General features: G+C 35.5%; 1 protein-coding gene across 2 annotated transcripts in view; it reads left to right on the top strand.

Annotated features, from left to right (window-relative positions):
- Positions 1-12,404, top strand: part of plxdc2b (plexin domain containing 2b) — a 189,345-nt gene that overhangs the window by 109,684 nt on the left and 67,257 nt on the right. For both annotated transcript variants that reach the window (XM_066723384.1, XM_066723385.1), the window contains exon 5: positions 10,433-10,555. In XM_066723384.1, coding sequence (XP_066579481.1) covers positions 10,433-10,555 — 123 coding nt within the window. The remainder of the gene's footprint in view (positions 1-10,432; positions 10,556-12,404) is intronic.

Genomic DNA, 12,404 nt, shown 5'->3' with positions numbered 1-12,404 from the left:
ATTGCCACAACAAAATGTGGAAAAAGTTCAAAGGGGTGTAGACTTTCTATAGGTACTGATCTATCAACACACGAAAGCAGCTTAAGGCATACTGGCCTTTTATAACTTTTATCTGTATTAGTATTGTTATTATTATTGATTGTGGTGTTGGTAAGGGAGGTCATGATTTTAACTAAATTTAAACATTCCCATGAATTTCTGTTTTGTAGCAATAACACATAAGGCACAATTTGTAATTGTAAAGAACATTTCTCAAGGTCCTAGTGAATAAAACAGATAGTTTGCTTGATCTTTCCTCTCATAAATAAGGAAGAAAGGAAGTAAATTGAATGAGTGTGAACTTTTCTGCAAGAAATCCAATATTGTCTCTGCTGCAAGACGAGACATTTTGCTTTGTCTTCGTAAAATAAATAATTTTAAGAAGACAAAGCCTGATGAACTGGGATTGTGACTTAATTATTTTAGAGTTTTGGGGGAATAGATCTTTGTTTTTTCCTCTAAGATTGCTTAAGGTAAGATTAGAAGATGCCTGTTATGTTACATGGTATTTATAATATTAACATATTAGTAGATGAAGTATACTAAATCAATCCTGCAGTTCTAGTGTGCTCCTCACTTGATGATTTCTTACGTTCCTTCATTAGCTTTATTCATTCCACTTTCATATTGAGATGACCTTTGCACCTAACTATTCTGTGGTCACTTTCAATATTGAATCTGTTTAGGACATTGCAGACTTCTATTCTGTTTGTTTGATGTCATAAATGTCACCTTTTCCTCCATTGGGACTTCTCCAGGTCCATTTTCTAATTTCTCATCTCATTTCTCATTTTCTTATTGTCCAAGATGTATAAGAATAATGGCTTTATCTGCTACGAAAAAGCATTTGATTCAATCTATATAAGTCTTCAGTTCTGCAAGAAATTAAGACATCAAGGAAACCTATATAAATCTTTTTAAATACGTCTACAGCAATGCCACATGACCAGTCGATCCCACAAAGACACCTGCAAAGGAGTTCCTCAAGGAGACACAATCTCTCCAAAACTCATCACAGCATCACTTGACGAAGTCAATATAAACAAAGCTTATTTGAACAACCTATGATATTGTCATCTTTGTAAAAACCCGAAGACCTGCAGCAAGAACTCTAGGATACAAGTAAGAAAACTGGACTCAAAATGAAGTTGAGTCATGTTGAATAGCTTTGTGAAAGCTAAGAAAACTGAAGTAGACCAAAAGATACTTGAAGAAATTAACAGTTATGGCTGACCTGGACAGTGGATCAGCGCAGATGGAAATATTATGGAAGAAATCAAAAGAAGAGTAAAAATGGGATTACAGTGGGAAAAGCAGCGTGCTGTTGAAAGAAAATTACCCATTTCCTTGAATAGAAAAGTATTTGATTAATGCATACTACCAGTGCTTACTTAGGCTCTGAAAACTGGTCACTAAATACAAAAATAATACAGAAACTGAAAACTACATAAGGAAGCATGGAAAGATGTATGCTAGGAATAACAAGAAGGCACAGAAACACAAACTTGGATCTGAGAACAAACAAAAGTATGTGACATCATTGAAAGAGTGAAAATGTTAAAATGGTAATGGGCTGTACATGTCACTGGAAGGAGAACAGACCAAAGATGGACAAAATAAGCTATATATGTATTCCAAGAGATGAGAACCTAGAAGTAAACCACATAAAAGATGGGAATATGAAATTAAATGACGCTGTACACCAAAACAAGTAGAGATATCTTGGGGGCCTTCATCCAGCGGTGGATCAATTATAGCCTGGTGCTGCTGATATATACACTCACCTAAAGGATTATTAGGAACACCATACTAATACTGTGTTTGACCCCCTTTCGCCTTCAGAACTGCCTTAATTCTACGTGGCATTGATTCAACAAGGTGCTGAAAGCATTCTTTAGAAATGTTGGCCCATATTGATAGGATAGCATCTTGCAGTTGATGGAGATTTGTGGGATGCACATCCAGGGCACGAAGCTCCCGTTCCACCACATCCCAAAGATGCTCTATTGGGTTGAGATCTGGTGACTGTGGGGGCCAGTTTAGTACAGTGAACTCATTGTCATGTTCAAGAAACCAATTTGAAATGATTCGACCTTTGTGACATGGTGCATTATCCTGCTGGAAGTAGCCATCAGAGGATGGGTACATGGTGGTCATAAAGGGATGGACATGGTCAGAAACAATGCTCAGGTAGGCCGTGGCATTTAAACGATGCCCAATTGGCACTAAGGGGCCTAAAGTGTGCCAAGAAAACATCCCCCACACCATTACACCACCACCACCAGCCTGCACAGTGGTAACAAGGCATGATGGATCCATGTTCTCATTCTGTTTACGCCAAATTCTGACTCTACCATCTGAATGTCTCAACAGAAATCTAGACTCATCAGACCAGGCAACATTTTTCCAGTCTTCAACTGTCCAATTTTGGTGAGCTTGTGCAAATTGTAGCCTCTTTTTCCTATTTGTAGTGGAGATGAGTGGTACCCGGTGGGGTCTTCTGCTGTTGTAGCCCATCCGCCTCAAGGTTGTACGTGTTGTGGCTTCACAAATGCTTTGCTGCATACCTCGGTTGTAACGAGTGGTTATTTCAGTCAAAATTGCTCTTCTATCAGCTTGAATCAGTCGGCCCATTCTCCTCTGACCTCTAGCATCAACAAGGCATTTTCGCCCACAGGACTGCCGCATACTGGATGTTTTTCCCTATTCACACCATTCTTTGTAAACCCTAGAAATGGTTGTGCGTGAAAATCCCAGTAACTGAGCAGATTGTGAAATACTCAGACCGGCCCGTCTGGCACCAACAACCATGCTACGCTCAAAATTGCTTAAATCACCTTTCTTTCCCATTCAGACATTCAGTTTGGAGTTCAGGAGATTGTCTTGACCAGGACCACACCCCTAAATGCATTGAAGCAACTGCCATGTGATTGGTTGGTTAGATAATTGCATTAATGAGAAATTGAACAGGTGTTCCTAATAATCCTTTAGGTGAGTGTATATATATATATATTATATATAATTTGTGTTCAAAATGAAGGAAGTCAATATAAAAGTATAAAAAACATTGTCTACTGCCTGACAGACCTTGACCTGAGATAGTTATTGTCTTCAGTTAATTTATCAAACAGTAAAACAAGTTTAATTATTCTTCAAAGCAGGTGAGCCTTTTGTCAGTAACTATCCAGCTGCAATTAACAAAGCTGGTTTCAGTTTTTCAAAGCTATACTGATATTCAAATATTTGCAGTAGTTTTTTCTTGTGAAAAATGATTGGAATATTTTCATATACTATTGACTTTAGGGGATTTAAAAAAATATATATATATTTGTGAAAAAATATTTAATCATTTGAACTGCTGCTGCCTGATTGTATTTGTAATTACATTTTAATGAAAATCAATATCATCTTCACTCAGCTAATGTCCCAATCTGAATGAATATTAATGAATTACACTTCTCCACTGCTGAGTCCCTTAAAGGGTTCATATTAACCTCTCAATAAAATATTACATTCCTTGTCTTATCTGTTGGACTCTCAGGATTGATCAAACATAATTACATCAAAGTCCATAAATATGCATTCCACAAATTTGCATTTTAAACACTTTATAAATGTAAACATGTGCCTCTCACTTTGGAGGCTATTGAAACGTGTTCTTCTTGAAAGTACCAAAAAGATCTTAGAATATAACCTTTTGATGTCTAGGCCATACACAGCCACTGGATCTATATAGCCCATCAATAAACACGATTTAGTTCAATCACATGATTAAAAAAGTCTGATTTATTATTATTAGTAGTACTGAAGCTGACGGAAATTTGAACTGGGATATTCTAATCTAAACCATTGCGGTCTGCGCTAGAGGTCACACATTCACATCTTGTGTTGTTTTCAGAAGAGCACCTTCTGAAATTACAGCTGCATGTTTACATTTATCAGCAATGTAAAATTACCCTCCAGAACACATTTTGGAAAGCGATCAAATCATATTCAGTCATGCTGGATCTTGAAAAGTTGGTTGATATTCTATTGATAGGTTTATCGGAATCCTTTTATGAAGGCAGTATTTTTTTACTGTCTTTTGGATGTTTTTTAATACGGTCAGATTCCTTGTTATATTTCAGAGAGACTTCAGCAGACCGAGAGGGATGCATTTACCATAGGGTTCAGCAGTGAAGTGGCATAGATGGACTTTGAAGATCTCTTAAAGAAGAGAGAGATATTTGGACATCGTCCAGGTTTTGTACAATCAGATATGAGCTAAAGACATGCTTTAGGGTAATAGGTACATGATCTCTTGGCACTCCTGGCCAGTCATTTTAGCGATTCAGTGATTGAAGTGCTCTTTATTTTGTCTGCTGCTTTTAGTCCGTCTGTTCATTTGTGTCTGGTATGTCCCTGTCTTCAATCTCAATGTTTTTGGTTTTGGTTTTGGTTTTGGAAGAGCACAGCTCATAGCGTTGAACAGCCTGCATCAAACGTGTCTCTTTGTTCTCTCTGAAATGTTGTATTTAATAATTAGATGTACATCAGCAAAACTCTAATAGCTACATCTCAGTGTTCCTGCTGTAATTTTCCACTGTATAGTAAAGGATTTACAGTCCCCAGTTTATCCTCTGGGGAAATATCTCAAAGATGTGGACGTACACATTTTATTGAAATTACACATTTCTCTGTTATTTTCTTGTTAAATATCTGTCGGGTATTGCTGTATAGTGTATGTTAGTGTTTTTAAAATCAAGTTTTATTGGGATACCACTGATAATTGAAAGTGTGAAAGCAATCTCGAAATATTAGAAACATTTAATATTATGCATTTTACTGCTAGCCCATTTTTTCTCCCAAGGATTCTGTAATATCTGTGATTTCATTAAGGCAAGCAGGTCAATGTTCAAAATGATTCTCTAATTGTAGTACTTTTTCTCCTACTTAAGAAGTTACTATAATGCTCTGCCAGAAATGTCTTAGAACGTCTAATTCAATGTCCATGAAAGTAATTCAATTATCTTTACTTCAGATCTAGCTGATGACATACCTGCATGTTTATTTAGTGTGAATTGTAGAATGGGAAAAACAACCAGATGAAGTGATGCATTTTAAAATATGTAATCATAATCTGTTCAGTGAAAAATAGCTTTTTTAACAAGAAAGATAAGGACTGAAATGTGCAAGGTTAAGTTCAGCTATATGTATGTTGTCATCACTAAACCATTTTAGTCTGTCAGTTTTTAATGCTTTGATTAGTTTGACCTTAAAGGTCAAACTTATTGTTATTCAGGAACTGTAATTACTGTGGCTATAGGAAGTATTCACTCCCCCTTGTGCTTTTTATTCCTCTTGTAAAGAAAAATTAAATTTAAATGCATCAAAACTGCAGGTTGTAACACAATAAAATGTGAAAAAGTCCAAGGGGGTGAATACTTCAGTCCCTTCAGGTTTTCTTTTTTTACTCTCACCTTTTACCATTTATCTTCTGAATAACATACCTCTTTCATTGTGTTCCTGTTTTGAAACTGCAATTTTCCTGGCATTGCATGGAAGAGGAGAGGTCTGTTCAATTTCAGCCATCTTTCCTGAATACTTGATTTTATTCATAAAAACTGTAAACAATCAGAACCTGGAATAGGTCCATATGGATAGCTGTGTGAAGCTATTCAACAAGGAGTGGCTGTGTTTTTTGTTTGTAGCATGTCAATCCCGTTACAATTAAAGTGTATTCTAAATTTCTGCACCTGGAGACCAAGTCTTTAAACTGGATTGATTCATAGCAGATTTCCTGCATTAGGTTTAAAACTGATACATGTGTCTTTCTAAGTCCATCTGTTTGTGAAGACATATGGGGACATTAAACAACAATTCATTGTGTACAGTAACATTAGCTGTTGTATAAGATTGTTTTGAAATGTTGCAGAAGGGTTTTTTGTCATTTGGTGTTTTTTTTTTCTTTACTGAACAATATCTGTCCTCTACAGTAAGTGCTAGGTGCAACAGTGCTCACAGTGTTTGAAATGAGTATTAGGGTGATTTTCATTTCCTGTATGCTAGGTACATTGTTCAGAACCTTCTTGTCTGATTAATAGGGATGTTCCCGAATGTGAGTTTGTATTAGGATATAATCAAATTATCAGAAATGTCCTTAAATTAGGCTTTACTGAATACACAGAATTTGTTACAAATGCAATGCTTCAATGCTATGATCAGTCTTTCTCAGGCCAGCCGTTCCTCCATACAGTGTATGGTATAGATCGGTATAGAGTTATGTTGGTCAGATTTAGTAATGCAAACCAGCAGCCAGAGAGAGATAATGAACAACATAAAACAGACTTTGATTAAACTGTGATAGCTATTCTTGCACTTACTATAATTTTTATTAATTTCACTTTTCAATGTTGCTAAAAACCTATTTAAAACAATCAGGTTTGGTCTTTTTAATATTTTAATTTGTAGATGTTGTTATAACTTAGGCTAAGAAACATGTCAATGTTTACATAGATATTAGGACTGATATGGCAAAGTGGAAAATAAAATACTAAGTTGGTATGGGTTCCATGAAAGCTGGCTAGCTGTCAGGCTTTAATCTGCCTGACCTGGTTTTGTTTTTTCTATCAGGCTACTGAGTACTCTATTTATGCCACCAACATCCACATCCATTTGGTTCAGTAGCTCACCATATGAAAATCAATAGGTCAGATCTTGTTATATGGGAAATGGGACTTCATTCATTCATTAACCCGAATGCCAATGTCACAGGCTCCCAAGAAGACAGTCATTGGAAGAACAGAATATAGGAGATTGAGTTTATAAACAGAAAGGGAACTATAACCATTTTTCATGGCCAAACCATCTACCCATACTGACGCCTAATATGAAAAATATAATTTGTAATATTTAAGAGATGTCATCCAGAGGCAATGATGTCACCATAACAGGATAATTGTACACACTATGAGCTTTGTTACTATGTATTACCTACAGAAAACAATGTCTCCAGCTGCTGTTGTGAGGGCATGTTTAATGTCTGCCTGTTTTGGTTTAGCATTACACAACATGTTAACTAAACCTTAATCTCTCTTTAATTTTAATGATTTCGACAGTACACGATCAACTGCAGTTGTTTCCAGTTTTCAAAATATTAAGAATTAGCTTGACAAATGGCCCACCAAAGACAAAAACTGTGATTTGTTCTGCTCTATTCCCATAAATGATCACAGCTGTTAAAATATTTAGTTTTGTATTTGAAGAAAAATAAACTGTGGCATTAACATATAGAAATAAATTCTAATAATGTTTTATTTTGTCCTTGTGGTCATTAAAGGCTTTTTTATTATTCTTCTTTAGCACAGCATTTTGTACATTTACCCACATAATGTAAACTGTGTGGTTTGCATAGTCTTCATTGCATTGTTTCACTGCAGTGAAAAATAATGGGTTTATCACGCATGTCCTTATGAAGTTGTAATAGAAATGAGCTTATTGCTAAAATAGGCAAATAAAGAAAATGCAGAGCAATAGTTTTTCATAATTATTTTTTAAAGAATGAATACATTGTTTGATTGTTATCATAAATCAATATTGCAGTTAATCTTGCCTTTGTTTTTACATCAAGGCAATTCTGTTATTTGTTTCCCCAAAGAAAAGGTATTGGTATGAATACCAATTCACAGTGATTAAGGTTATTGAAATGCACTCTCGATGTCAATAGCAAATGTGGGGATATCGGTATGAGTAGCACAATTTAACCAAAAACTTTGTTTGTATTCAAAACTGTGCTTTTAAAAGCTGCACCTGACATACTGCACAGCCTTTAATATATATAATATATATACAGTCTATAATAAACCTACTCCAGAAATAGGTCTTGCTACTGTTTCAAAAGTGTAGCCTATACAATGCTTTTTAAGTAGTAGCCCACCACAATATAAACTAGAACAATACTAATGCTAAATGTAAATTTTATTGATTATTAAGGTATTTTTCTGTCATATATTTCACTATTTTCTATGGGCACAAAGCTTTTACCACTATATGAATTATTTCCTTACCTTTTAGTCAAAACTAGTACCTCAATGTTGGCTGACTTTTATGGACGTAGGAGGACCAGTGTTAAAATCTCTAGTGATTACCTGCTTCCTCTAAGATACCTCACAGCTTAATTCTTGGCTCTTGATGTATTGACCCTCAAATGAACTCTCATCAAAATGAGTAAAGATGGACGACCGGGAGTGTGTCTGCTCTGATAAATAAACTTAAAGGAAAACCAAGATAAATATGCAGATATAAAAAAGTTTTGCATTACTGTGGGCTTTAAACACACAAATCATGCATGTGGTTGTCAGAGCCTCTCCAACACAGTAATATTGATATTACAAAATAAAGTACTTTGAATGATTTTAAAGTTATAATATATTGGTGAAAGCATAATTCAAAACTCCCTATAATGTCCCTACAAGAACCAAGTGATTGTTGATATTAGTCCAGATGCAAGAATGGTCTGCCAGTGCTGCGTAAAAAACAAAAGCAAATGACAGAGCGATTTTGTTCGAATTCTATTAAATAATGAATATATGTTTCAATTAAATCTGTTTGTGCATGTTACATTTATTCCTTTGTAGGCTAGCAATCCTTTTGAATGTAATGAATATGGATGTGTATGCCTTGGCCAACAATCCAGACCACAATGATCATACATTATGCTTTCCTAGTAATAAACCATGATTGTGCATCATGGGTATACCGGGATATGTGTTGTTAATGTTTAATGGTTATTAAAAATATTAATTTTGAAAAACAAATAACCATGAACAGAATCAAACCCATCTTAAACCCACTTTTTTCATTTGCTTGTTCTTTTTATAAATCTGTTATTGCTCCTGCCATTATGTGAATTGCCTCAGCTTACTTGATACATTTCTAGAATAGCATTGAAGCATTTTGTTACATTGTTAGCTACATTGTTGAAATGCAGAACACATGTTGCACTGTAACCAATCAATTAATTAAATTGAATAATAATTAGGAAAAAACATTTGCGGTGTTGTGGAGTTACCATGATACAAAAGGATCTGGAAGCTGTTGCTCGGTGCACCCACGTCAATAAATACAATTGCATCACGATTATTAGCTTTCACTGGAATCTAGTAAGAAACAAGGCGGTAGGTAAACACAATTATCCTCTGTGACAAAATCGTATCTCAAATTATTATACACAGCGATACTGATAGTACTAGAGAGAGCTCCTCCCCTTCCTCCTAGCCTCTATATCCTCTCTGTGCTCCTCCCACTGCCCCACCTCCATACCCCGTTCCCCTTAATTAACCGTTTGCTAGCCCATCTAATGGCATGTTACAATATCCTTGTTTTTTCTGACCACATAATTGTACAGCCTTTACAAAAATGTAAGCATTGTGGCCCTTTCCCTGCCAATGCCAGGGACCGTTGCTCTGTTGTTGGTTTTCTTAACCAATTGTATGCTTTTTTATTGATAGATTTATAGTTCCTCTTTGACACAGCCACTTTGGTCTTTTCTAAATTATTCAGAATCTTCTTTAATCAGTAGGAATCGCAATAGCAATCTGTCTTTGGCTTTTTTACGTAATGGAATAAGTTACGGAAAAGCCACGTTTTACTGAAGGTGATTAAGTGATTCAGGAAATTGAGGGCTGGAACATTCTGCCTGGCAATGTATAGATCCTGCAGTTGAATCACTCGTACAATAGCAGGAAACTGGGGCACAGAAATCTGTAAGCAATTGTGTGCCAAGTCTTTGTGGTGGCTCTGTCAAGAAATCAGTTCATTAATTGCATTTCTGACTCTAATTTCATTAGATGAGAGCAAGATTGTGCAAAATCAGAAGCTCTGCAGTGGGCTTTTAAATGTGGGTCTGTATTAATGGAAAAGCTGTTTTCTCAATACCAAAATATACTTTTTTTTCAGTAAATTGTTACAACAGCATTCAAACACCATCCATTATTGAAAATGAAATGTTTAAACCCATTAGGGTTAACTTCGTGTTTTGGCAGTAGAGTACAAATTGTTGAGATTATGCTTTTTAATCAAAAAAGTAGAAGCAAAAAAGGTATTTGTACAACCTATAAAGAAACCTATACAGATGTATAGCTGGTATTAGTCTGTATAAAACACTATGGAGTTTTTGCCATTGTCAGCATATTTGGCATTGCATTAATGGAAGTGATAGAAAGGCATGCCCATTTTCCTATTTAGGTATATAGTTATACCCCTTTGTATGATTTTGGCTCAGAATAATCTGTTAGCTGTAAACGTGTGTAAACTTTGTCTGAGAACACTGCACAGTTACACTAACGTATATTAATTAAACAAAAGCCATGAATCTAATTGCAACTCTTTTCTGTTTTTGTTGTTATCCTTTCAGGTTTTATCTACACAGGTGATGTTGTCCACCGAATGTTGACAGCAACGCAGTACATTGCACCACTGATGGCCAACTTTGACCCAAGTGTCTCCAGGAATTCGACTGTAATATACTTTGACAATGGTAAGATATAGCTGTTAAAGTCTCTAAGATAGCCATAAAATGTATTGTTCTATTTCAAAGCTATAGGTAGATCATATTGAAAATGTCTGATTTCAGGAAAAGTTCTTAACGAGGTAAAAAAAAATAAAAAAAAATGGAAAAAGTCCAACCTTTCTAATGCTGGCAAAGACAGACTTCAGTGCAGCTCTATTTAACATTGTTCTTTTGAAATCCCAGATCACATGAACACACACACACACACACATAGGAAAAGTGCGTGTGTGTTTATATATATATATGTATGCATGTATGTATGTATGTATATACATCCTAATTACACCTTACAACATAAATGTACCAAACCCTCTCAGTTCAGTTCAAGATTCAATCTGTATTCAGAACAGATGCAGAGTCATAGAAGAAATGCATTTATTTATTTTTCGTCTGTTGTTTTTCCTGCCATGTCAAATGTGAATTTACTTAATTTCCACAACACAGTGCTGTTGCATCCTCCTCTGTATGAACACTTGCCTGCCAACTGTCTGCCACTGTTCTCAAACTGTCTCAGTAGAAGTTGTATCTGTGTATTTTTCCTCAGCATTCACAGAAAGGTTTTTGCAGTGGGAATGTTTATCGAATGCAGGAATTAAACCTGTTAGTGTCTGATGAAAGGGGTGTAATCTGGGCTCAAATGATCTGTGTCATTGTTTTATGCTGCAGGCAGGTGCTGTGCAAACCTGCTTCCTCTTTGCAATCCTAGCAACAGCAATTTAGAGAGAGTGGCCTTATTAACATACCAGCTCATCCATGATGCAAGGAGACAACAGGGGCTGTGTTGTGTACCAAGGCCCATATGTATTAATTGCATGTAGATAAAGCTCTCAAATAAGTTTATTTCTATGTAATGTTTGTTGACAAATTAAATGTAAATGCAGTGGCCTGCCACATAAGATCTAGTAAATAGTTTCGATTTTTATAATAATCATTCTTCCTTGTTTAATATATATATAACAGAACTACCTCAAAATGTGATCCTACAACCATCTGACTACAACCATTCCTTTTGTTTCCTCATTTGAATAGAATTCACCTTGTTCCCAGTGTGGAAAATCATAAGTAATGTGCATATAAAATATGCCAAGCTGACAGTATGAAAATAAGGTCAATAAATCAGCTGTTTTTTCAAAGAGTTTATTTTTAGTTATGAAGTCCCCAGAAGAGACTTTGATACTTGCAGTGGCTGTTTTCCCGGTGAACTGAATGCATTTTAAGTACCTACAGATATTTGCAGTCAGTAAGTCTTCATATTGACAAATCTGGAGTTGTACTGAAGTCCTCACTGACTCACCAGCCAGTAATTATTATATTTTAAACAACAGCTGAGGAAATGTGCAAAACCCATCTGAGTCTTTTGATCAGTGCACCTCAAAGTTCCTTGTCACATTCATGCAACTCCCTTTACATACATTTTCTTAACCACGGACTAAAAGTCTAGAATATAGGACATCTCTGGTATTTTCCAGAAGAGGACATTAGAACCATTGGCCCTTTTCCCGTAATTTACCTTAATCCGGTATGTCCCCAAACCCGGTTTAATTTTCTGCCTGTCCCTCTTGTTTTTATTGTATGTGTTTTTGTCGTGCGGTTTTTAAATATTTGTCTGTGTGTGTTTTGGATGCTGTTCTGTAGCGATACCTACTTGTACAACCTCAGTTTCAATTTGATGAGTATAAACACCTTTCTCATTATAAAAGACGTATGTATTCTCCCAAGATAGTCAAAGTTTGCATAATTACTATCCTTTTCATATGACATTTTATGAAGTCCATGCCAGTTTTGTTGCACAATAAGTAAAATAGACCTTGTATCT

Source organism: Amia ocellicauda, chromosome 2 (genome assembly GCF_036373705.1).
Source record: "Amia ocellicauda isolate fAmiCal2 chromosome 2, fAmiCal2.hap1, whole genome shotgun sequence".
In the NCBI taxonomy this organism is placed as follows: Eukaryota; Metazoa; Chordata; class Actinopteri; order Amiiformes; family Amiidae; genus Amia; species Amia ocellicauda.
This window is presented reverse-complemented; position numbering and strand designations above follow the sequence as displayed.